Below are 27,182 nucleotides of genomic sequence, written 5' to 3'. Positions count from 1 at the left end.
AATAATAAACAACAATAAACACAAATTAACATCCACCACAGTGAGTCCTCCAAGCACCTCCTCACTGTGGTGGAGGCAAAAATCTTAGGGCTGCAGTCTCTTCCCTCCTCTTCTCCCTCTGCGCTGAGGCGATACCCCACCGGGCGATGGCACAGACAGTCCCGCGGCTCACCGAACCCCGCAAACGGGCCGGCTCAAACACCGCAGCCCGGGGTGGTCGTAAACTGCAGCTCAGCTTTATATACCATTATCCCATCCAAGCTCATCTCCAAACCCATGGAACGTGGGGTCAGCACTCCCCTCTGCAACTGGATCCTTGACTTCCCGACCAACAGACCACAATCAGTGAGGGTAGGTGATAAATCAACCTCCATGATAATCCTCAACATTGGTGCCCAGCAAGGATGCTTTCCTCGCCCTCTTATATATAATATCGTGACTGTGCAGTCAATACAACTGATCCAATCCAACTCAATTTACAAATTCACAGGCGACACCACCATAGTGGGCCGTATATCAAATAACGAGACAGAATACAGGAAGGAGATTGAGAACCTCTTAACCTGATGCCAAGACAACAACCTCTCACTCAATGTCAGCAAGACAATGGTGATTGTGATCGACTTCAGGAAGCAAAGTGGTACACACATTCTGGTACACATTGATGGCGCTGAAGTAGAGATGGTTGAAACCTTCAAATTTTTAGGAATAAATATCACCTGCAATTTGTCCTGGACCAGCCACATTGACGCAATGGCCATGAAAGCATACTAACGCCTCTACATTCTTAGAAGGCTTAGGAAGTTCGACATATCCCCAACAACCCTCACCAATGTCTACAGATGCACCATAGAAATCATTTTATCGTGACGCATCTCAACATGGTTTGAGAACAGCTCCATCCCAGACCTCAAGAAATTGCAGAGAATTGTGGACGCAGCCCAGATCATCATCCAAACCAACCTCCCTTCCATTGACTCTACATCTACACTTCACGCTGCCGAGGCAAGGCTCGCCATCCATCTTCCTACCGCTATCCTCCTCCATTCCCCCTCACCCCCCAACACTCCCGCCCCCTCCTTTTCACCCTCCCTCTTCTTTCCCCTCTCCCCTCCCCCACTCCCTCCCTCACCTCTCCCTCCCTCTCTTTGTCCCTACCCTCAGTCACTCCCTCCCTCCCTCCAAAACCATTCTCCCTCGCTACCCCCTCCTTTCCCTCTATCCCCTGCGCCCCACCCTTCACCTCCCCCCTATCTCATCCCCCCACAATGAAAATCGCGATTAAAAACAAGAAAGTTCCCCCTTATCCCATCCCCCACAATGAAAATCGCGATGTTTAAAAAAAATTTGAATTCTCAATGATAATTGCGTTCTCTAAAAAACCTAAACACAATGTTAGCTGTTAATGAAAACAGAAGAATTTATTTAAAACTGAGTTTTTTTGAAGATCGCAATTTTTTATGTGAATGTGATTCGGGATCCCATTGTGACGTCATTGTGAATGAAAATGGAAGAATTTGGTTAAAGCGATTTAACAAACATTTTTTAATTTTATTTTTAATGTAAATTAGATTCGGGATCCCACTGTCATTGTGACGTGGCTGACGCGCTGGGCAAGTGGAAAAGTGGTTCTTGTAAAGTATAAAATGTCAATAACTTCTAAAGTATAACATTAGATTAGATTAGATTAGATTAGATTCGTTTATTGTCATTCAGACCTTTCGGTCTGAACGAAATTTCGTTTCCCTGCAGTCATACATATAATTAAAAAATGACAAAAACACACAGCTTCGGGGCCGAGTCGGGTCTCCGCTACCTCCGCCACAGCTTCGGGGCTGAGTCGGGTCTCCGCTGCCTCCGCCACAGCTCCGGGGCCGAGTCGGGTCTCCGCTGCCGCTGCCGCTGCCACAGCTTCGGGGCCGAGTCGGTTCTCCGCTGCCACTGCTGCCAACCGCTACAGCTCCAGGGCCGAGTCGGGTCTCCGCTGCCGCCTCCACGGTTCCGGGGTCGAGTCGGGTCTCCGTTGCCGCTGCCGCCGCCGCCGCCGCCACCACAGTTCTGAGGCCGAGTCGGGTCTCCGCTGCCGCTGTCTCCGCCACAGCTTCGGGGCCGAGTCGGGTCTCCGCTACCTCCGCCACAGCTTCGGGGCTGAGTCAGGTCTCCGCTGCCTCCGCCACAGCTCCGGGGCCAAGTCGGGTCTCCGCTGCTGCTGCCGCTGCCACAGCTTCGGGGCCGAGTCGGGTCTCCGCTGCCGCTGCTGCCAACCGCTACAGCTCCAGGGCCGAGTCGGGTCTCCGCTCCCGCCGCCGCTGCTGCCGCCGCTACAGCTCCAGGGCCGAGTCGGGTCTCCGCTGCCGCCGCCACAGCTCCGGGGCCGAGTCGGGTCTCCGCTGCCGCCGCCACAGCTTCGGGGCCGAGTCGGGTCTCCACTGTTGCTGCCGCCGCCGCTACAGCTCCGGGGTCGTGTCGGGTCTCCGCTGCCGCTGCTGCCGCCGCTACAGCTCCGGGGCCGAGTCGGGTCTCCGCTGCCGCTGCCACAGCTTCGGGGCCGAGTCGGGTCTCCACTGCCGCTGCCACTGCCGCCGCCACAGCTTCGGGGCCGAGTCGGGTCTCCGCTGCCGCTGCTGCCAACCGCTACAGCTCCAGGGCCGAGTCGGGTCTCCACTGCCGCCGCCGCTGCTGCCGCTGCTGCCGCTGCTACAGCTCCGGGGCCGGGTCGGGTCTCCGCTGCCGCTGCTGCCGCCGCTACAGCTCCGGGGCCGAGTCGGGTCTCTGCTGCCGCCGCCACAGCTCCGGGGCCAAGTCGGGTCTCCGCTGCTGCCGCCACAGCTTCAGGGCCGAGTCGGGTTTCCGCTGCCACTGCCACTGCCGGCGCCACAGCTTGGGGGCCGAGTCGGGTCTCCGCTGTTGCTGCCGCCGCCGTTACAGCTCCGGGGCCGAGTCGGGTCTCCGCTGCTGCTGCCGCCGCCCCTACAGCTCCGGGGCTGAGTTGGGTCTCCGCTGCCGCTGCTGCCGCCGCCACAGCTCCGAGGCCGCCAGCTCCGCCATTAGGCCTCGGCGCAGACGGGGACGGGGAATACGACAGAAAAAAAAGTCGCATCCCCTGAAGGAAGAGACCAAAACATGTTTCTCCCACCACACCCACACACATACACAACTTAATAAAACAAAATTAACTAAAACATGACAAGGAACAAAAAGAAAGAAAACAAACAGACGGACTGCAGGTGGGCCGCAGCTGTTAAGCCAGCGCCGCCATCTTGGAATCAATAACACAAATCCGAACGAAACTTGTCTCTTTTACATTCCAGGACAATGGTGAGTAAGGAGGGCCAAAAACTGTAGCACTATCGTGTACCATTTTGGCAGGGTTTTGAAACATCACACACACACACACACACACACTCATGCATACAAACAAACAAACAGAGTTTTAGTCATATATATAGATTTTTATCATTGTAACATTGTGAAAAATTGAAGAAGCTGTTTTATGCTTTACTTTTAAATAACGTAGCTTATATTATTCTGGATATTTGGATTTTTACGATAAGCCCCTGAAATAATATAAGGAATTATTTTATGGAATAAGTAATAAGATTTGTTCATGCAGCAGACTTATAGCCTAAAGCATTTTGATTTTATTTGTATTAAAACCTAATTTTCCGCGGTTAAGAATTTTATAAAAACATTTCTACTCCAAAATCGAATCAGTTATTTTAGTATTTTATAGAAAGAGGTTACTTGCTCTAATAGCATTATTTTAAAAAGTGCATTTAATTATTTACAAGTGTAATCGGTTATAGTAAAATTCATAAATATTTATACAAGTTCTGTACTATTTATTGTTTTTTGTATGTGTTCTCTTTGGGACAGTAGCCAATGTATGTAACCAAGCAAACTGCTTTTGGAAACCAATGTTTTAATGTCCAGGCATGCTGATGAAAAATGCTGGATAGAGAAATGTAATTATTTTACCTTCTTCTCCTTTGTATCCCTTCTGACCATCTTTCCCATCCACACCATCTTTTCCAGGCAATCCCATTCTTCCAATAGGACCTGCAGATCCAGGATAACCTGGAGGCCCCGGTGCCCCTGGAGGTCCTGGTGCACTACAAATTAGCTGGGAAGGATCAAATGTAATGGATGACTTCTGGTTTGTCGGGAGTTGATTGGCAGCATGGGATGTAAAGCAGGCAAGTAGAAGCAGCCAGAGCATCATCACACCTAGGAAAGAAAGTTAACACAGCTTCTTATTTATTGCTTTACGCAACATTTTATTGAGCCCAAATTTGTACTTACAATTTTTTAGTTCAAAACTATAGTGGCATAATGTCAAGTAGGCCATTTGTGAAATGTTTAGTTAGTTTACTGTCACATGTTCTGAGGTACAGTGATAAGTAATTTTGTTGTTTGCTGTCCTGTCAGCAGAAAGACTAAAACCACACAATTTCTGTAATTTGAAAAGGAAATTGTTTATGAAACTAAGTGTTGTAGAGTAGGTTTGATGCTGATCTTTGCCAAGTCAGTTGGGCAATCATGTGGTGGCTAGATAGAGAGAAATAAATCAGGCACCATCTTCAGTATTATTGATAGCCACTATACACAGTTTAAAAGTGCAACTCTGATGAAGTGGTTGAATGCTTAACTAAGGCTATCTATTGTTTTAGGTGTACACATGAAGACTGGTCTCAAAGCAAGATACCACGAGTGGTGGAAGCCCAAATATAAGTCTGTATTTGAGTACCCACGATGACATGCATTATTCCATTCATTTCTCTTCCATGTTGTTTATATCTCCCCCTGCCTAATATTCTGAGAGGATATAAAATGGAATACTCTGAAATGGAGTACACCCACAGTAGCATTATTTAATGTGTATTGCTTTACATTGTGATACTATTAAACCTCCTTACTGAAAGTACAGGATGTTACAATTTATAAACTAGCAAGGTTGTGGCGCCTCAGCAGCTTTCATGTTAACCCAAAAAGATAGCAACAAATATAGTTATTTTTAAAAGCCAAGATATTAGTTTTGTTTAGTTTATTTTAGAGATATAGAGTGGAAACAGATCCTACAGCCCACCATCTGTTCTGACCAACAATCACCCATAGGGTGAAATCACCTACATGATTTCTTGCATGTAAAATTGCTAGTGTTTACTTCTATGTTACGTTCTGTGTGTTAGTCATACAACATGGAAATAGGCCCTTTGATCCAAGGAGTCAGCCATCAAGTACCTTTCTATACTAATCATTGTTGTGTGTTCTTCTATGCCATGACATTTTGTAAGCTCATGTACTTCTCAGATACTGTAAAATATTATACTTCTTGACATGACATTGAATGATGAATTGAGAGGATATTAATCTTCCATTGTGCATATATTCAATCATGCAGAAAAGGTCTGTTTTTGTTTCAGTTTCAGTGTATCTTGTTTGAGGTTTAGTTAAAAGCAAGAAAAATAGTTGCATTTGTGTAACTTACTTAAGGACACTTTAGAATGTCCCAAAGTATTCTACATGTAGTTAGAAGTTAATTAAACATTGTAATGTAAGGAAACATGGCAGTAAATTTTATCCATCACAATTTGTCTACTGCACACAAAGGAACATAAAATTGTACTACTGTATAAGGAAGGAAGCCCTTACACCTATGCTGGCTTACTAAAAAAAACCTACCCAATTAACCTTATTCTTTTTTTTCTCTTGCGTATCATTCCTCTTTTCTAAAGCTATGGTGTCAATAGGGACCCAATTGGAAGCAGTTAGTTGTAAAATGCCTCATATTTACTGAGGGCATTGTATTAATGTACAGCTTTTATTACTTCTCTATACATCTGCATGAACCTCTTGTTCAGGCAATACCTTCAGGACCATAATGATAGGTTACGTAGACCAGAAATTACATTTACCTCATATCTTGTACTTTTTCCAATAATTTAAAAACCTTTATTCTTCTGCCAGTAGAAGCAGTTTCTCCTGATGTATTCTATCAAAATCATTCACAATTTTGAATTTTCCTGTAGAATCTTAATTAAATGAGGGCAATGTCACCTCTAGTTTCTCTGCAGAACCAAAATCTCTCAGTCCTGGTGCCAATCTAATGAATCTTCATTGATCTCTCGCTCCAAGGACAGACTATCTTCCTAAATTGTGATGAAATAGATTCAGTAACAGGCACTTTGGCCACTGAATTCCCACTGACCATCAGCACCCATCCTTGCAATAGTCCCACCATCTCCTCCTCCTCCTTCTGCTGTTGCTTTGCCTTTGGCCTCATACCATACCACCCCCCCAACACCACCTCCTTCTCCTATCACTCTGTCCTTTTGGCCTCTCACACCACCCCCCTCCACTGCTGCCACCTCCTCCTCCTCCTTCCTCGGAGTTGCCGCAATACTCCACGTTGGAAAATGTCGCAACTGCGTGGAAGGAGGAGAAGGCGATGGTGGAGCAGGGAGCGGCGGAGTGGACAAATCCAGAGGAGGAGGAGGCAGTGGAGGAAGCGATGGATTGAGCAAAGCAAAGGAAGAAGCAGCAGCCGGTGAGACGGGAGGGAGCCCCAGGTGACCGAGCAGCGGCCTGAAGAAAGCGCTGTCCCCAGGAGCTACAACGCGAGCCGCTACAACAGCCTCTTCAACTGGAGTTTGCGGTGGGTGAAGAAGGGCTCGCTGATGCAGACCAGCGTCATCGGCGTCTAGTTTAAGGTAAAACAACACTAAGTGCTGGAATATCTCAGCAGTCTGAAGAAGGGTCCCGACGTCATCAATCCACGTTCTCCGGAGATGCTGCCTGATCCGCTGAGTTACTCCAGCACTTTGTGGCTTTTAATGTATTAACCATCATCCGTAGTTCTTTGGTTCAACTATATACAATGGTAATACCTTACTCGGTGATAATAGACAATCGGCAATAACGGACTCCTTATTGCTCCATTATAATGCGGGTTTAATTTATTTTTCTTCTGGTATACATTTCACAACCCGAGGAACAACAAAAGTCCTTCAGTATTATCATCACTTAAAGCAATCGATAGCTGGGTGCCACTCTCTTATTTGAATTATATTCTTATGTAGAAAGATGATGGAAAATGTAATAGAGTCATAGAGTGATACAGTGTGAAAACAGGCCCTTCGGCCCAACTTGCCCACACCAGCCAACATGTCCCAGCTACACTAATCCCACTTGCCTGCACTTGGTCCATATCCCTCCAAACCTGTCCTATCCATATACCTGTCTAACCGTTTCTTAAACGTTGGGACTACTTCATCTGGCAGCTTGTTCCATACACCCACCACCCATTTGTGTGAAAAAGTTACTCCTCAGATTCCTTTTAAATCTTTTCCCCTTCACCTTGAACCGATGTCCTCTGGTCCTCGATTCCCCTACTCTGGGCAAGAGACTCTGTGCATCTACCCAATCTATTCCTCTCATGATTTTATACACCTCTATAAGATCACCCCTCATCCTCCTGCGCTCCAAGGACTAGAGACCCAGCCTACTCAACGTCTCCCTATAGCTCACACTCACTAGTTCTGGCAACATCCTCATAATTCTTCTTTGAACCCTTTCATGCTTGCCAATATCTTTCCAATAACATGGTGCCAGAACTGAACACAATCCTCTAAATGCGGTCTCACCAACCTCTTATACAACTGCAACATGACCTCCCAACGTTTATACTCAATACTCTGACTGATGAAGACCACCTTATCTACCTGTGACTCGACCTACAAGGAACCATGCACCTGCACTTCTAGATCCCTCTGCTCTACAACACTCCCCAGAGGCCTACCATCCACTGTGTAGGTCCTGCCCTTGATAGACGTCCCAAAATGCAACACCTCACACTTTTCTGTATTAAATTCCATCAACCATTCCACAGCCCACCTGGTCAATCGATCCAGATCCTGCTGCAATCTTTCACAACCATCTTCACTATCTGCAAAACCACACATTTTTGTATCATCAGCAAACTTGCTAATCAATAGCAACAGCACCTCATATTCTATATGGGTAGCTTACAACCCAACAGTATGAACATTGAATTCTCAATTCTTTACCACCCCCTTTTTTTCCTAGCTATCCCCTTTCTCTCATATGCCTCACCTGGACACGCACCTATTTTTCCCGTCCCTTTCCACCCACATTCCTTCCTCTAGCTTCATAATTTGCAATTCTTTAATCCTTTTGTTTCATCCTCTGTCTTTTCATTTGTAGACAAAAAATGCTGGAGTGAGTAACTAACTAACTAACTAACTAACTAACTAACTAAGCGGGACAGGCAGCATCTCTGGAGAGCATTCATTTGTAGCCTTTGTCCAACCATCTGCCTATCAACCCCCCCCCCTAACGTATCCACCTATTATTTACCAGGTTTTGTCCAACATTTTCCAACATTTCCCCCACCCCTCTCCCACCACCCCTCCCCCTCTCCCACCATAATTATCCGGAACAAGGTACATCATAACTGAAGCATAATCTACCTTCTCTGTAATCAATTCCCTGAGAAATAGGTTCAAGAGTTCAGAGTATTTAATTGTCATATCTACTGGGATCGGAATGATGAAATTCTTACTTGCTTGCAGCTTTACAAAAGTACACAAAAGTACAACAAATAAATATACAATAAATTATTAGTTACAGTTGGAAAACCAGATCATAATTGTGCAGGCCAAAGTATGCAGTGTAACCTCATACATTCCATTGTAGTTCCGTGTTAAGATTCTGTTAATTTTACAATTTGCTGCAGTTTCATCATGACCTTTTGTGAATCATACACAAGGCCAGAAGATCTCAGAGCTCTGCAAACTCCCTTCATTTAAATCATATGCTTTATTTTATACTTCTGTTGAAATGGGGAATTTCACATTTTCTACCTTATACTTCATTTGCCAGATCTTTGATAGCACTTTGACTGCATTTAACCTGCGTATATCCCTTTGTAGATGACTTACTTCTGCTGCTAATTCATCTGCATGTGTGCATGGTAAGGTAAGGAAAGGCCCATGTACACAATTGCATGTGCAAGTTCAGGATTTGGACATCCCACACAGACTAATACTTTGCTCTTTCCCTCATACCAAACTAGAATAAAGTACACTTTGCTCACGTACACCTTCCCCAGTATAAAACAGAACTGAGAAAGGCAAATCTAAGATTAAATAGATTTCATTGATTATTATCTCTTAACCAATTACGGTAGTTCTTGCTTGTAGGAACAAAATGCAATATAGTAGTGATTGCACTTAATACTCTAAGCACAATTACAAAAACGTGGTGCATATGGATTCCTTACACGTCCCTAGAAAGTGAATTCAACATATTTCTGACAGAGAAGACACTGTAGGCGTTTATCTTGCTCAGATTTTCATTTCTCTGATCTATTTTTAAGACAGGAAGTTGTGGTCAATGTGGTAAAATACCATGTTTACATTGATCAAATCTAATCATTTTAGTTTATTTCTTCACACATTTGCATAAGTTCCCCCTAGATTCTACCTCTCACCTGGATATGGCAATTTACAGTGGCCAGTTAACCTAACAACCCACAAGTCTTTGGGATTGGAAGAAAACCAAAATGCCTGGAAGAAACCCAAAGAGTTGACCGGTCATTGAGATATAGAGCTGTACAACATGGAACACCTTTGCCATGGGGACCAAGGTGGTATTCTAGGCATCCCATTTGCCTGCATTTGGCCAATATCCCCAAAAGGGAGCATGTGCAAACTTCTCAGAAGCTGCATCAGAGGTCAGGATGGAAATCAGATTGAACCTGGGTATCTGGCGCTGTAAGGCAGCAACACTACCGCTGCACCACCATGTGAAAAGTTGTTTATATGTCCATCTTTATCTTAATTAACATTATTGCTTAATATTATATATTTGTTGTTCTTTAAATAAGTAAATATATTATTTTTTTAAATCATTTTATTTTTAGTTTTTTTACAGTTATTTACACTATTTTTAAAAGTTTCTGACTGGAAAGCGCTTTGACTGCATGAGCTGTCAAAAGGGCATCAAGTTGGTCTGGTAGCAGCAGAGAATCCACTGGCTGTGCCTCAAATCACTCTGCATCACAAGCTACCTCCAGCATTGAGGCCTCCAGTTCAATATATAGGGCTGCAGATGGTTAGTGCAGCTGCAGGGCTGCCAACTCTCACGCTTTCGGCGTGAGACTCATGCCCTGGAGCAATTTCTCACTCCCAACTCTCACCCAATGTTGGCAGCCCTGAGCTGTGAGGATCACTTGGTGGGAGAACAGCATCAAGGTAAAGGGTTCCATCAAGCATTGTCCAGCCAATTGCAATCACATCATTTCATAAGCACTCGTTTTGAGTGACTCTGAAAGGTTTCCTTCAAAGAAACAATATTTTCTTACTTCTTATTCTAGTTCAGGATCTATTTGTCCCTGCCTATTTGCTGATTGCAGTTAGCAGATCTTCAGTGTAGGCTAACCACAGTTGCTGGCAATACCTCAGTATTGCAGGACCCAGAGTGGGACCAGCTTGGGCAGCAACTGAAGCCTTGCAATACAATACAATACAATACAATTCAATACAATTCAATACAATTCAATTTATTGTCATTTGGACCCCGTGAGGTCCAAACGAAATGCCGTTTCTGCAGCCATACATTACAACAAATAGACCCAAGACACAACATATTTTACATAAACATCCATCACATTGCTGTGATGGAAGGCCAAAAAAAACTTCTCTCTCCACTGCACTCTCCCCCCCATGTCAGAGTCAAAGTCAAAGCCCCCGGCGGGCGATGGCGAATTGTCCCGTGGCCATTAAACCACGCCGGGTAATGCAAGTTCGCGCACCGGGTCTTGGTGTTAGAGCCCCCGGTGCGCGCTCGCAGCCCGCCGCCATTCCAAGCCGCGCGGGGCGGTGCTGTAAGGCCCCGCTCCAGGAGCTCTTCAACCCCGCAACTCGGGCGGGAGAAGTCGCCGTTGCGGAAGCCCCGAAAAGCGGTCTCCCTCCAGGGACCCGCGGGCTCCCGGTGCCGTCCGCCAAACCCGCAGTTGCAGCCACCGAATCTCCGGGGGTCGGGCCGCAGCAGCGTCCACCACAGCTCCACCCGCTCTGGACTCGGCCAGCTCCGCGACGGTGAGGTGAGTGTCGGCACTGGAGTCCCCGGTCTTCCTGTTGGAGGCCGCTCCTCGTTGCAGCCCCAACGACAACGGAGACCCGACAAAGAAAAGGTCGGGTCTCCCGTGCAGGGAGAGATTTAAAAGTTTCCCCCTCCCCCCCACACCACCCCCACCCCCCCACACACATGCCCCAACAAAAATAACAAAAACTACATTAAAACATAGACATAAAATAATAAAAACGCAGACGGACTGCAGAGGCCGCTGCTGGCGAGAGCCGCGCCGCCTACCGCAATCAGTAGCTCTGCATGTTGTACAATTAATAAAACAACCTGACAGTCATCAGCTCTCAGCAGGCTGTAAGCTGAATGAGGTAAACAGATAGACCCACAGATATCCTCACCATCATTGGGGCAGCAGTCCAATATCCTGGTTATCTCCAGAGCTGCCTCTTCTTTAGCTACTAGCAGTCTGAAAGACCACTTCAGGTTTTCTAACTATGGTAGATTCTGCTGTGTTTTCCTATAAGGGTAAAAATAAATGACTTGTGTGTGATAATAATTCCATATGTTACAAAAATAGATAGAAATGGACTCTGTATTGATGGTGGCTTTTGGGTAGATCATAAGATCATAAGAGATAGGAGTAAAATTAGGCCATTCGGCCCATCAAGTCTACTCCGCCATTCAATCATGGCCGATCTATCTCTCCTTCCTAACCTCATTCTTCTGCCTTCTCCCCATAACCACTGACACCCGTACTAATCAAGAATTTATCTATCTCTGAAATATATCCACTGACCTTGCCTCCACAGCCTACTGTGGCAAAAAATTCCAACAGAAACATGGCATTGCATGAAGATTAAGGATAAAAATGAAGTTGGGCTCCCAACACCCCTTCCTGTTCAGATGATGTAAAGATTAGATATGTGGACATCTTATGTGACCAGAATTGGCTATAATTTTTTACCTGTAAATGCCCCAATAGTCCATCAAACCTATGTGTCCTACATCATGAACAACGTGTCTTCAAAAATATGGGGATAAATGTCTTTCAAGGCAGTTCAGAAGATAGACTCCATGAGTATTAACCTATACATCTCCATTGGAATTGGAGTGAGGTTTGGGTAGGATTCAATCTCTTACGTGGCCGGAGATGCGATTGTTTTCCGGATCGTATCTCCAGTTCCTCTACGGCCTAACATCGTGGAGCTGGTGACCTTGCTCGAGACTGACTTTGAGCCCCACCGCAGGGCATGGACTTACCATCGGAGCCAATTTCTTGCTTGGGATCGATGCTCCAACTGCGGACTTTAACATCAAGAAGCTCGCAGTCTTGGGTTGAGACCGACGTCGGGAAGCTCCGAAAGTCGCACGATGTTCGCCTAGCCCCGACCCAGGCAGATCGCCCGGTGCGGGGGAGCTGGGATTCACCCCGGTGCAGGAGCTTGATCGCCCCGACAAGGAGGCCCACCACCGGCTACGGGAGTAAGAGCGTCCTATCAACGGAAGGTTAGAGGCCCCCGACCCCTGGAGGACAAAGAAGGGAGAGATTGAACTTTTTTTCGCCTTCCATCACAGTGAGGAATGTGGAGGAGTCACTGTGGTGGATGTTCATGTTAAAATGTATTTTGTGTGTTCTGTTGCTTTTTTTGGTATGACTGTATGGCAAATCAAATTCCTCGTATGTTGCAAAACATACTTGGCTAATAAAGCATGATTATGATTATTATGATTATGATACCAAATGCCAGAGGGCCACGAGCTGTGCACATGAATATTCCTGATTAACTAAACACTAGCATGCAATAATTCAAAATTCCTGCTGACACAGCCCTCAAGAAATTTACCAGTGATTGCTATATTTAAGGAAATTCCTTATTAACTTGTAAACAGTCATCTGGGGAAAATCAATTTTAATTATCTGCAGTACTGACTTTATGCAACAGATGTTAAATGTCCACATTAAAAGCCTGTAAGTAATTGGGACAAGGTATAAAGGCAAAACAAATCAGAGTGAAATCGATACCTCTCATAACTTGATAAAACCCAATGTTACCCAGGCCTTGAGCATGGATTACAGATTCTCAGCGAGAGAAACTACAATCAAGGTGTACGGTAAGATGGTGGAATGATTGTTCTGCTCACGTTGCACTGTGTCCGAAGCAAAGTTTGGTTTTGGTAGTGCTGAAGCAGAGAATGGTGTGTGCCAAATGGACACTGGACACAGACCTATTGGTCAGACTAGTAATGAAAGTTATTCAAACCCAACTCTACAGCTAGGTTTCAAGGTTCAATGGGTAGTGGAAGCAAGGCCAGAAAAGTTTTTCTTTTAATGGATATACAATTCCTGCTCTTGGATGAACCATGAGATCCGCATTCTGCTGAAGACCAGATCCCAGGCATTCAGGTCTGGTGACGCAGAGGTCTATAAGAAGTCCAGATATGACCTTGAAAAAAAGCCAAAAGGGACCTCCTCTCAAAGCTGGATAATGGGGCAGATGTTTGGCAACTGTGGCAGGGCAAAATGCCATCACCTCTTACAAGGCGAAATCAGGAGGCAGTTCAAGCGACAGCGAAGCATCACTCCCTGATGAGCTCAATGCGTTCTATGCACGCTTTGATAGGGAGAACACTGATGTGCCTTCCCGAGCCCCCATTCGCCCTGATGGTATTACTGTCACAGTCACAGAGGCCAACGTCAGAAGATCCTTCGGGGGTGAACCCTCCGAAAACGCCTGGACCTGACGGTATACCCGGTCAAGTTCTCAAAACCTGTGCAGACCAACTGGCAGGGGTTGTTGTAGACATTTTCAATCTCTCATTAATGAGGTTCCCTCCTGCTTTAAGAGGGCATCAATAATACCGGTGCCCAAGAAGAGTAAGGTGACATGCCTCAATGACTATCAAGCAGTGGCACTAACGTCCATGGTGATGAAGTGCTTTGAGAGGTTGGTTATGGGGCATATCAACTACTACCTCAATAAGAACCTCGACCCACTGCAGTTCACCTACCATCACAACATTTCAATGGAGGATGCAATCTCACTGGCTCTCCACTCCGCACTGGACCACTCGGACAATAAAAACACTTACGTCAGGCTGTTGTTTATAGACTACAGCTCGCCATTTAATACCATCATCCCTTCCAAGCTGGTTACGTGGCTCTACCCGAGCCGGCTGCTTGCCCCTTTTCCGGGGTTACGTCCGTGCCCAGGTGAGGTTAGAAAGGGAATACGCCCTGTCCACGGGAACCCTGAGGAAGTTCCGGGACCACTGGGCTCCGAGGGTGTTGAAGGTATCCTCAATAAGGATTGTAACATAGTTGTATAGTAGTTTATTATGGATATTTGTTTGTATTGTATTATGGTGGTGGGTTCCGGCTTGTTTTATTGTATAAATATTATTTTTTAATAATTGAATACATTTTTTGGTTAAAAAAAAAGAAAAAAAGCTGGTTACATGAGGAGGTGTGGTGATTAGGATCTCCCGTCCAGATACAAGAACTAGTGTGTTTTTCATCTTTATGGAATTTGGAGGAAACACAGCGATACTTTAAACATCTGTGTGTATCGCTGCAATGCTGCAGAGACTTGTTTTAAACTTTTTCTGCTTGTTTTGGGACTGCGAGCTCAATTGACTACGTAGCTCCCACTACGGTGGCTGGCAACCTGCCAGGAGACTCATTGCGTTCCAAAATAGGGGGGAAAAATCTTTCTGGACTTGTACAACTGCGTCCAGAACAACCCCCTTACTGCCTCGTCGGGGCTGACCTGCCCGGTCTGGTTTCCATGGGGTGTGGGAGGTCTTCTGCACCTGCACCGTCTCGACCTTCTTTTGCGGCCTTGGAGCCTGGAGCTGACGACAAAGCCTCCTTTCTCTCGGCAAGACCGAGGGAGATAAGAGGCTTTCCAACAACAAGACTGCAGGCAAGTCCCTTTTGTTGCTGTAGGAGCGGCGAAGAACAGCTGGGATTGCCTGTGAAGGTCAACAGCTCGCCAGGGAACGCAGGGGAGCCGAGATAATCCAGCGAAGAGGTGGTGACGCAGCAGTTTTCGGGGGAGCCGCCATTATCAGCGTTTGAGGCGACACCACTTTGCCTCCCTCCCTCGAACTGTTCCATTTGTTTTTGTCTTTGGGCTTGGCCTCGTGCCATTTGGACTGTCTGTGTCTCAGGCTTTATATAAGTACTATGTTTTAAATTGCAGCATCTGTTACTATGCTGGGTCAGTGTTCTGGGGGAGCGGGGCCTTCCAGGAGCTATGCTCAGGCAGCTGCTTCAGCTGCTTCGGCTGCTCCTCTTGGGGCCCGGTTCCCCATGAAGAACCTGCCTTTTGAGCATGGGGTAAGGTGCTACGTGCCCCCCTAGATCAACCTGGAGGACTGCTCGGCTGCCGTGGCCGTGGCAGCCAAGCCCACAGGCGTTCTGTACCTGGGCAAAATGTTCGGGAAGGCCGTGCTCTTCCTTGAGTCCGTTGAGGGGGTGAATGCGGCTGTGAGTAAAGGGGTCACAGTGGGGGGAGTATTTTTGCAGGTCGAGCCCGTAGGGTCCATCGCACTGCGGGTGGTCCTTTCCAACGTCCCGCCCTGCATTACGAACAAGGCCCTCCTTCCCCACCTTCACACCCTGGGGAAGGTACTCACGGACATCACCCCAATTTCCCAGGGGTTCCGCAGGAAGGAGCTGCGGCACGTTCTTTCCCACCGGCGCCAGCTGTCAATGATGCTGGACCAGGAGGAGGTAGTTGACGGGCGCTTCTGTGTCCAGCAGGTTGGGCATGATTTCACCGGCTAACGGACATCGGAGCGCCCAAGGTGCCATGCCTGTAAGGAAGTGGGGCATATTCGGAGGAATTGCATCAAATCCCGGGCGGGGGCCTTCGCCTCCAGTGCCTCTAGCCCCCCTCCCCCCCTGCTCCCACCCCCCATGTAGTTGAGTCAGCGAACCCTGGGGTTGCGCAGAGCCTGGGTGGGGGTGGGGACGTTCAAAAGAAGGGGGGCAAGGTAACAAAGAAGGTGAAGCAGCTGGGGAATAAAACCCCCAAGGACAAGAACGATCCACCCATCCCGTCACCTCCCATTAGGAAGTCCGCAAGCCTAGCCGGATGCAGTGGGGATCGAGCGGGAGGAGAGGGAGCCGCAGAAAAAGGTTGCTAAGGCGACCCCAGAGTCTGTGAGCTCCTCCCCTGTGAAGAAAAGAAGGAGGAATCTCTCTAGGGAGGAGTAGAAGGGGGACGAATGGGAATCCTCCAGGGGGGAGGGGAGTAATGTGGTGGAGGAAGACTCCCACCCTCTGGTTCAGGCCCCGGTCCCATGTTCTGGAGGGGATTCTGGGGAGGGTGGCGATGGGGACCACTCCGGTGCTATGGAGCAGGGGGAGATTCCTGTTAGGGAGGGGAGTCCTGCATCATGCATCTGTGGAAGCCCAGGAGCAATCCCCCAGGACGAGAGTTCATTCTGAGCCCAACTGGGGGAGGGATAGTCTCCCCCACTGTCGATGGTCTTGAATCCCCGGGTACACCTGGGGAAGGTCCCTCTGCCACTGGCCTCAGGGTTAAGACTGAGGTGGAGGAGAGACCAGCGGGTGGGGAAGAGGCAACAGCCACACAGGGTGAGGCGGGAGTATCGAGCACTGAAGGTGTGTCCGGGGAAGGGGATGGTGTCTCCATTTGCAGTGAGCAGTTGGAAAGGGACTCCCCGGACAATTAATCAATGGATGTCCTCGCTCCCCACGATGTCACTCCAATCATTCCAGTGGAGGAGATCCGCGAGTTCATCACGGCCACCAAGGGAGCCCAATATTGGCCCAGACTGGCCTCCCTCCGGTGGCCAAACCTACATGGGCTCATCAGCTCGCTGAACCACATCCTCAGAAGGAGGGGGAGGGGCAAGGGGGTGAAGGGGAACGACCGGCGACAGCTCAGGTCCTTCTTGGACGACCTCGAGAAGGACGGCAAGAGCAGTGTCGTTCCTGTTGAGGGTAGAGGGACCAGTAGAGCGTCCCTTGTAGCCAGTGTCCAGAGGGCAAGGAGCACCGCCACTCCACCTAGGGTCCACAAGGGGAGGAGTGGCTCTGCTGTCAGTGAGTGAAGGACTGGTGACGGGCTCTAGAAATGGGCAGGGTCGAAGATGTCCTGGTTGGGTTGATCCTAGGACTGGCCGAGCCATATGCTTGCGCCTTTACCGGGGTTGTATTGTATTGTATATTAGAATATTTGTAACATAGTTGTTTGATGAATTTGTAACATGGTGATGGGTATGTCAACACGGTTTTGTTTTTTTTTTTGTTTTTGTATCGTGTTGGAATTTAAATAAATTATTTTTAGATACAAAAAAAAAGCTGGTTACGAAACTCACGGAACTGGGTCTCTGCCCGTCCCTCTGCAATTGGATCCACGACTTCCTCATCGACACCACAGTATGTTTGAATTGGCAGAAACACTTCATCCCCAGTGATAATCAGTACGGGAGCACCTCAAGGCTGCGTGCTCAGCCCCCTGCTCTACTCACTCTATACTCATGACTGTGTAGCCAGACACAGTGCAAACTCCATTTTCAAGTTGTGGGACGAATTACAGATGGTGATGAGTCAGAGTATGGAAGTGAGATCGACTGATTGACCAAATGGTGCCAGCACAACAATCTGACTCTGAATATCACACTGATGCAATGATAAAGAAAGCAAATCAGCGCCTCTACTTCCTGAGATTACGGGGATTCGGTATGTCAAAGAGGATTCTCTTGAACTTCTACAGGTGCACAGTAGAGAGCACAGTGACTGGTTGCATCGTGGCCTGGTTCGGCAACTTAAACTTCCAGGAGCGGAAAAGACTGCAAAAAGTTGTAAACACTGCTCAGGCCATCACCGGCTCTGACCTCCCCACCATCGAAGGGATCTATTGTAGTCGCTGCCTCAAAAAGGCAGCCAACATCATCAAAGACATACACCATCTTGACCACTGCCATCGGGAAGAAGGTGCAGGAGCCTGAGAACTGTAACGTCCAGGTTCAGGAACAGCTACTTCCCTACAGCCATCAGGCTATAAAACACTACAACCTCATAAGCTATGAACTACAATAGACTATCATTATTATTGTACTGTTATTGTTTGTTCTTTTTTTTTTAGTTTTTGTTATTATTTATTATGATTGTATATTCTGTTGTGCTGCAGCAATTAAGAATTTCATTGTTCTATCTGGGACATATGACAATAAAACACTCTTGACTCTTGACAAAGGTATGGCGTCCTTTAATGAACCCTTCTTTAAAATGTACAACAGCAGCTACAGCAATGTGTATATTGTAAGCCAGAAGCTTTGTCCATTTGTGCTTTATCTTTGTGTCAGGAAAGATTGCCGACATTAGCACCATTGTTGGACAAATAACAGGTAACGATTAGTCAGCATACCAGAGGGAGATTAATAAACTGAATGCTGCCAGAATATCAATCTTGCTCTATGCATTAGCAAAACAAAAGAGCTGATTGTTGACTTCAGGAAGGGAAAGCGAAGGATCCATGATCCTGTTTTCATCGATTGGACACTGTAGAGAGAGTCAACAGGTTCAATTTCCTGCGCGTGGATACCTCTGAAGATCTGTCCTGGACATTGATGCAATCACAAAGAAAGTTAATCGACGCTTCACTTCCTTTGAAGATTGAGAAGATTCAGAATGTCACTGAATGTATTGAACTTCTGTAGTTGTTCAATACATTCAGAAGAGAATTTACTGATTGCATCACAGCCTGGTTTGGTAACTCCAATGCCTATGAACAAAGGAAGCTGCAGAAAGAAGTAGACACTGCCTGGACCCTCATTGATATTGGACTTCCCACTATCGAAAGGATCTACAGGAAGCCTTGCCTCAGGAAGGCATATAATATATTTAAAGACCTACACCACCCTAGGCCACGCTCTTCCTGGTGGTAGTGCCAAGATGAGAATGTACAGGAGCCTGAGAACCATAACCTCCAAGTTCAAGAATAAGCTTTTCAGCAATCATGTGGCTCTTAAACTACACTGCACAATGCTGACCACAACCCTACCTCAGCAACGATCTACGATGGATTTTGGTTTGGTTGCACAATGTACTTCGGTTTTACACAGTTATGGTCTGGTTACTTATTGTTACTGATGAATCATTTATTGTTTTATTTATTATTGTATATTTGTTGTGTTATTGTGTTAATGAGCCTCTAAAGCTGCAGCCATTACAAATTTTATTGTTCATCCTCAGTGCATATAATAATTAGCTATACTTGACTCTCGACCACATAATGGAAAGGATAAACAATATGCATAGTAAAGGAACCACACACTTGTTTCAAATCTGCTTGCCTGTTAATATGCCCATGAATACATGATATCAGGTGAATGTGGACGTCAATATAGTACCTGAGGTACCTATTCTTCCAAGCAAATGTTTTCAACCACAGGCCATCTGCTTTTCAAACTCGAATATAGATGCATTTCTTAAACAAGTTTCATCTGAATTTTTTTATTCTTCTGAAGTATTAAATTGCATTTAATCTCTGCCAGAACATAAATTTAAAAAAACACTATATGTAGTGGACAACAATTGTCATTTGAAAGCTGTTAACTCATTACTAATTGTGTGAAGTGTTTAACAGCACTCTAGTCTGCAACAGTGTTTGCAGAATGTTCCAGAGATGACATGTGAAGATTCCTTGAATTAACGATTGAGATTTTGTTTGAGCTTCTTGTGCTTCACATGTACGCTCCGTCGTACACTCAGCAATGGCCATCGCCAGAGGTTAAGAGACAGTTAGAACACATGTTTACTACTGGTAATGAGGATGGGATACTGAAGAATCACAGCCATCAAAAGTACTGAAGTCATCGAGGCCATTAGAAGATGCCCTGAAACATAGGATTCATGACACTGACTGACTGGCAAGCCAGAGGCGCATACCATGAGGGGAAATGGAGTTTCAGCAAAATCACTGTAAAAATGATAATGAGATGACCAAGTGGGTGCTGTGCAGATGGAAGTGCAAGCTCAAGATCACTTGGCTAACAATGGCATGGACACTCCTGGCTTGTGCAAGTGCACTTACTGTACAACAACTACGAGTGAGTTTCACACTGCATCCCAGGATAGGAGATAGGACGACAACAAGCTGCAGGAAGTTATGGAGAGACATGGAACTACAGATGCTAGAATCTTGAGCAAAACACAAAGTGTGCAGGGAATGGATAGACGACATTTCAGGTCACGGCCCTTCTTTTGACTTCTTCATCTGCCTATCCATTCTCTCGACAGATCTTGCCTGATGCAATGAAATGCTCCAGCACTTTGTGTTTTGCAAAACGTTTTGCCCATGTTTGCGATTTTCACATCAGTCATCATGCCACAAATGGCTGTGGTTACAAGTAAGTTTGTTCCTATGTGTTGGTCAAAGATTTTCTGGAACTCATGGTCCTGCTGGTTATTTCCAACTGTGTGCTCAGCTTCTTCCATGCATTCTTAGTTGCCAAATAATCTAATCAAACATTAAAATTTAGTTGACACAAAGCTAGAGTAGGAATGGGTGACGTTTCGCATCGGGACAAAGGGTCTCAACCAGAAACATCACCCATTCCTTCTCTCCAGAGATGCTGCCTGACCCACTGAGTTACTCCAGCTTATTGTGTCTATCTTCGGCTTAAACCAGCACCTGCAGTTCTTTCCTACACATTAAAATCTAGTCATTATTTTCATGTGTTTTACATCGAATTAGGCAAAATTACCTGTGGGTTTCAAGGGTGTATCATATCTTGGTGCTCAAATTCAAAAGTCCTTGTGTTTTAATAACACTGTCCTGTGGGGACTAAAGGGGCCATGAGGGAGGCTATAAAGGGGACCATAAATGGGACTATGGGGCCATGAGGGAGGAGCTGGCTAAAGATGACTGGAAAGATACACTAGCAGGGATGACAGTGGAACAAAAATGGCAGGTGTTTCTAGGAATAATACAGAAGGTGCAGGATCAGTTCATTCCTAGGAGGAAGAAAGATTCTAAAGGGAGAAAGGGATGACCATGGCTGACAAGGGACATCAGGGGCAGTATAAAAATTAAAACGAAGAAGTACAATGTAGCAAAGATGAGCGGGAAGCAGGAGGATTGGGTAATGTTTAAATAAAACAACAGAAGATAACCAAAAAGACAATACGGGGAGAAAAGATGAGGTACGAAGGTAAGCTAGCCAAGAATATAAAGCAGGATAGTAAAAGCTTCTTTAGGTATGTGAAGAGGAAAAAAATAGTTAAGACCAAAGTTGGACCCTTAAAGACTGAAAAAGGTGAATTTATTATGGGGAACAAGGAATTGGCAGATGAGTTGAACAGGTAATTTGGATCTGTCTTCACTAAGGAGGACACAAACAATCTTCCTGATATAGTAGTGGCCAGAGGATCTGGCGTGACGGTGGAACTGAAGGAAATCCACATTAGGCAGGAAATGGTGTTGGATAGACTGATGGGACTGAAGGCTGATAAATCCACAGGGCCTGATGGTCTGCATCCTAGGGTACTTAAGGAAGTGGCTCTAGAAATCGTGGATGCATTGGTGATAATTTTCCAATGTTCTATAGACTCAGGATCATTTCCTGTGGATTGGAGGGTAGCTAATGTTATTCCACTTTTTAAGAAAAGCGAGAGAGAGAAAACATGGAATTATAGACCAGTTAGCCTGACATCGGTGGTGGGGAAGCTGCTGGAGTCAATTATAAAAGATGAGGTAGCCGAACATTTGGATAGCATTAACAGGATCGGTCCGAGTCAGCATGGATTTACGAAGGGGAAATCATGATTGACTAATCTTCTGGAAATTTTTGAAGATGTAACTAGGAAAATGTACAAGGGAGAGCCAGTGGATGTAGTGTACCTGGACTTTCAGAAAGCATTTGATAATGTCCCACATAAGAGATTAGTGGGCAAAATTAGGGTACATGGTATTGAGGGTAGAGTGCTGACATGGATAGAGAAGTGGTTGGCAGACAGGAAACAAAGAGTAGGGATTAACGGGTCCCTTTCAGAATGGCAGGCAGTGACTAGTGGGGTACGGCAAGGCTCGGTGTTGGGACCGCAGCTATTTACAATATACATCAATGATTTGGATGAAGGGATTCAAAGTAACATGAGCACATTTGCAGATGACACAAAGCTGGATTGCATTTTGAACTATGAGAATGCAGGGTGACTTGGACAGGTTGGGGGAGTGGGCAGATGCATGGCAGATGAAGTTTAATGCAGATAAATGTGAGGTTATCCACTTTGGTAGCAAAAACAGGAAGGCAGATTACTATCTAAATGGCGTCGTTGGGAAAAGGGGAAGTACAACGGGATCTGGGGGTCCTTGTACATCAGTCTATGAAAGTAAGCATGCAGGTACAGCAGGCAGTGAAGAAAGCGAATGGCATGTTGGCCTTTATAACAAGAGGAATTGAATATAAGAGCAAAGAGGTCCTTCTGCAGTTGTACAGTGCCCTAGTGAGACCACACCTGGAGTATTGTGTGCAGTTTTGGTCCCTTAATTTGAGGAAGGACATTCTTGCTATTGAGGGAGTGCAGCTTAGGTTTATACGGTTAATTCCCGGGATGGCGGGACTTTCATATGCTGAGAGAATGGAGCAGCTGGGCTTGTACACTCTGGAGTTTAGAAGGATGAGAGGCGATCTCATTGAAACACATAAGATTGTTAAGGGTTTGGACACACTAGAGGCAGGAAACATGTTCCCGATGTTTGGGGAGTGCAGAACCAGGGGCCACAGATTAAGAATAAGGAGTAAGCCATTTAGAACGGAGACGAGGAAAAAGTTTTTCTCACAGAGAGTGGTATTCTCTGCCTCAGAGGGCGGTGGAGGCGGGTTCTCTGGATGCTTTCAAGAAAGAGCTAGATAGGGCTCTTAAAAATAGCGGAGTCAGGGGATATGGGGAGAAGGCAGGAACGGGATACTGATTGGGGATGATTAGCCATGATCTCATTGTATGGCGGTGCTGGCTCGAAGGGTCGAATGGCCTACTCCTGCACCAATTGTTTATTGTCTATTGAAGTCCTTACAGACTGCAGCCTTATTATCCAAACGTGAGTGAATTTAAATAATGCTAACATTACTAATGAGATTGTTAAATAAAGACCATGAATTATTCCTTTGAAAGATCTAACCTGTACACATCATTGTCATCAAACCGAATATAAAATTTAATTTTCTTACTTTCCAATAAATATTTTCTGTTTTATCATATTTTCCAATTTGTTGGCATTGGGCCCACAATAAACTGAGAATTAATTAGATGAATCAAGTATAGTAGCACGTTTAAATTCAAGAATCTAACAATACATCTCAACAACAATTTCCACTCAATTAAGTAACATTCCAAAGCTGCAATTAAATTCAGTCCAATTGGGCAATATGTTTTCTCCAAGATAGCATCTAAACAATCGAAGATTAAATTAGAAACTTGGCATTTTATTATGCTTTTTCAGTTCCCTTATGGCGTAACTAGAATCAGTGAGAAAATAGCCACAAAGTGTTTGGTGAATTAATTTTATAATTTAATAATTATTCCTTATAACAAAAGTAAAAATCGCACAGTGGCGCAGCCAAGCAGAGGTGCTGCCTAGCCGTGCCAGAGACCCAGGTTCGATCCTGACCTTGGATGTTGCCTATGTGGAGTTTATACATTCTCCTTGTGACTGCGTGGGTTTCCTTCAGTGCTCCCGTTTCCTCTCACATCCCAGAGACGCAGGTTTGTAGGTTAATTAGCCTCTGTAAATTGGCCTAGTATGTTGGGAGTTGATGCAAAAGTGGGAAAACATAGAACTAGTGCACGGGTGATCGATGGTCGGCGTGGACTCTGTGGGCCAAAGGACTTGTTTCCATTATCTCCAAACTAAGCTTTGATAATGAGATATGTAATTTGTATTTCCTCTCTATTTTCGTGGACATCACTGGCAATACCTGAGTTTATCGTTCCTTCCTATTTGTCCATGAACTGAGTAGATAGTCAAGGGTAAAATACATTGACGGGTCCAGAGTCAGCATTGCCTTATGCGGGAGAAATTGTGTTGCACAAAAGTGATAGAGATTTTTGAGGAGATCACCAGAAGAATTGACGATGGCATGGCAAGATTCTACATGGTAGGCTCGTCTGGAAGGTCTAGACATCACAAGGGATCCAAGGCGAGCTGGCCAATTGGATTCAAATTGGCTTGGAGGAAGAATTCAAAGGGTAATTGTGAAGGTTTTTTTCAGATTTGGAGGACCAGTGGAGTGCCGGAGAGGTCCATGCTAGGTCCACTGTTGTTAGTTAACAATATTAATGATTTTGCAGATTACATCAAACATTTGCAGATTACATTAACATTGGTGGTATAGTGGACAGGGAGGAAGGTTATCTTAAGTTTACAACAGGATCTAGATCAGTTGGGAAGGTGGGGCAAGGAATGGCTAATGGAATTTTACTGTGACAAGTGTGAGGTGTTGCACTTTGGTAGGTCAAACCAGGACATAACTTACATAGTGAATAGTAGAACTTTGGAGCCCTAGGTCTCTGTTGCAGAACAGAGGAATCTGGGAGTACAAGTGCATGTGTCTCTGAAAGTGGTGAGTCTGATGGAGGATGGGGTGAAGAAAGTGCTTGCCCTCATTAAGAAGGGCATTGAGTACAAAAGTTGGGATCCAGCAGTATAAGTTGTTGTTAAGACCACAATTGCCCAGGTATAGGAGGAATGTCATTAAGTTGGGAAAGGTGCAGAAAAGAGTCATCAGGATGTTACCTGGACCTATGGCTTGAGTGGGGGGGGGGAGAGGCTGGAAAGGCTGGGACTCTTCTTTGGAGGGTAGGAAACTGAGGAATGACCTTACTGAGATGTATAAGATCATGAGTGGCATGGATAAAGTGAACATCTGAGTTTTTTTCCCCCCCGGGGTCGATGAATCTAAAACTATAGTGCATGGGCTTAAGGTGTGAAGGGAGAGATTTAAGAGGGACCTCAGCGGCAGCTTTGTCACTTAGTTGGTAGTCAGTATCGTGAATGAGCTGCAAGAAGCTATGGAAGTTGATAAATGATGGCTTTCCAAAGACATTTGGACAGATACATAGAAGGGGTTAGAGGGACTTGAGCCAAATCTGGGCTCATAGAACTAGCCCAGAATGCCAACATGTTCGGCACGGACAAGGTGCACCACAGGGCCTGTCTCCATGCTCTTTAGCTCAATAAGTCACATATAGACAGACCAGATAAGAATGAAAAAAATTCTTGCCTTAAGGGTATGAATGAACCAGATGTTCTTTTTACAAGAATCTGATAGTTTCATGGTTACTTTATTGACTCTTTCGTTAAATTCCTTACATTTTAATTACTTGAATTTAATTTCCACAGCTGCCAAACTGGGATTTGAATTTGTGTTTCAGACTAAATCATTCAGTATTTTCACAGCCAGTCCCATAACCTTATTGCTTTTTTTGATGAATAATTTTACATGCTGTGCCTATTATTGACACTGTATTCTACTACATACTGTAATATAGAATGCCTTCACAATTTCGAGGCAGCTTCAATTCTTTGCCAATTCTAAAACTCCATCATTGGGATGCCCTTCGCTAAAGCTACGAAGTAGATTTCACTATGTTTTAGAATTGCCCAGGACACATTTTCCCGACAGATTATAAAAAACTACGTTCATGCCAAACGTCAGAGGAAAAATACATAAATAAGAATGTCACTGCTGACAAAGTTATATTACAGGATTTGTCCACAGACAATTCTGTGACACAAACCATAAATCAGGGGTTGGTCTGATGTAGTGGTCCTGGCTTTTCAGTTCAGTTTGATCAGATGTGACACGTTGCCAGAAAACCAATGGAAGCGTGTTCGGCATTGCAGCAACCATTGACAGCAATTTAAAGCTAATTCAATCTAGGCTGGAGGCTAAATTAATAAGATAAAGCATTGCTTGGTTGATAATTTAAACACTTTTTATAACTTTTTTACTCATTAATTTTAAAGAAACAAAACTGGCCAAGAAATAACCACAAAGCACCTGATGTTTCCTTCAGTAGTTTACATTTGGAACTTATCCTCTCTCTAATTATCTGTGGCAAACAGATGAAATCAAACCTCCTGCAGTTAGATTTCCCTAGATGTCTGACACTGATACTGTAATATGTAAGTTTTAAGATAAACAACGCTTACCAGATTGTAGCTGTGTGTTCAGTTTAGCTGCAGCGATGTATAAAATTAGAAACTCTCAGCTAGCATGCACCAGAAACTATTTCAGACATTTGGTTAAGAAAGCAGTTTGTTCTTTTCTGTATCGTGTGGTCACTGGTTTCTAACAATAGTTTCTTCTTAAGTTAATCCTTCAAAAACAGGACACTATCAGCATAGTTCAGAGACATATTGCTTCTTCCTAAACGCCTTTCCAACTGAAAACAGCTTTTTGCTCTATCCCCTTCTCTCTTCCTCTTTCCAGTGCATTCTTTTACCACAACGTAATGAGTTGGAAAAACTCCCACATATGTCACATGTAGTTGGAAATGTTGATTACATTAAGAATAAGACTGCACATGTTAGTACTAGTCAGAACTTTGCTTTGCTTCTTCTACATGAAGTTTCTTTGACTGCCGTTTCCAAATTAATTTACAGTTTTTATTTCTGGATTTGCGATGGATTTATTTTCATTTAGCTTTGATCGACAACACTCAAAATTAAAAAAAATGAAATGGAGATATAAGACATTGCAGATGCGTAACCTTTTACTAAACACAAAATGCTGGAGAAACTCAATGAGTCAGGCAGCATCTGTGGAGAGAATAGACAGACAGCCTTTAGGTCAGGTTTCTTCTTCAGTAATCAAAGAGGGAATGGGGGGGGGGGGGGAATTGGTGGTTTGATACAGGTGGGGAGGAGGTTAATTGGCAGATGGGTGGAGTAAACGATAAAGCATAGAGGTAAAAAGGAAACACAAGCATTTCAGATAAGGATAGAAGAGTGAATTGTAAAACCGGAGGGAGGGATATGGGCATAAGGAGACAAGAGAAGGGGACAGATGGAGAATAAAAGGGAAATGGG

General features: G+C 45.2%; 1 protein-coding gene across 1 annotated transcript in view; it reads right to left on the bottom strand.

The window, feature by feature from the left end:
* c1qtnf2 (C1q and TNF related 2) overlaps positions 1 to 26,587 on the bottom strand; it is a 28,057-nt gene extending 1,470 nt beyond the window's left edge. Inside the window, exons 1-2 of the mRNA XM_033029652.1 lie at positions 26,304 to 26,587; positions 3,979 to 4,227 (exon numbers count right to left, since the gene is read on the bottom strand). Coding sequence (XP_032885543.1) covers positions 3,979 to 4,222 — 244 coding nt within the window. The 5' untranslated portion in view covers positions 4,223 to 4,227; positions 26,304 to 26,587. The remainder of the gene's footprint in view (positions 1 to 3,978; positions 4,228 to 26,303) is intronic.
* Between the last annotated feature and the right edge of the window lie 595 nt (positions 26,588 to 27,182).

Source organism: Amblyraja radiata, chromosome 11 (genome assembly GCF_010909765.2).
Source record: "Amblyraja radiata isolate CabotCenter1 chromosome 11, sAmbRad1.1.pri, whole genome shotgun sequence".
Classification (NCBI taxonomy): domain Eukaryota; kingdom Metazoa; phylum Chordata; class Chondrichthyes; order Rajiformes; family Rajidae; genus Amblyraja; species Amblyraja radiata.
Note: the sequence above shows the minus strand (reverse complement) of the source record. Positions and strands in the feature narration are given on the sequence as shown.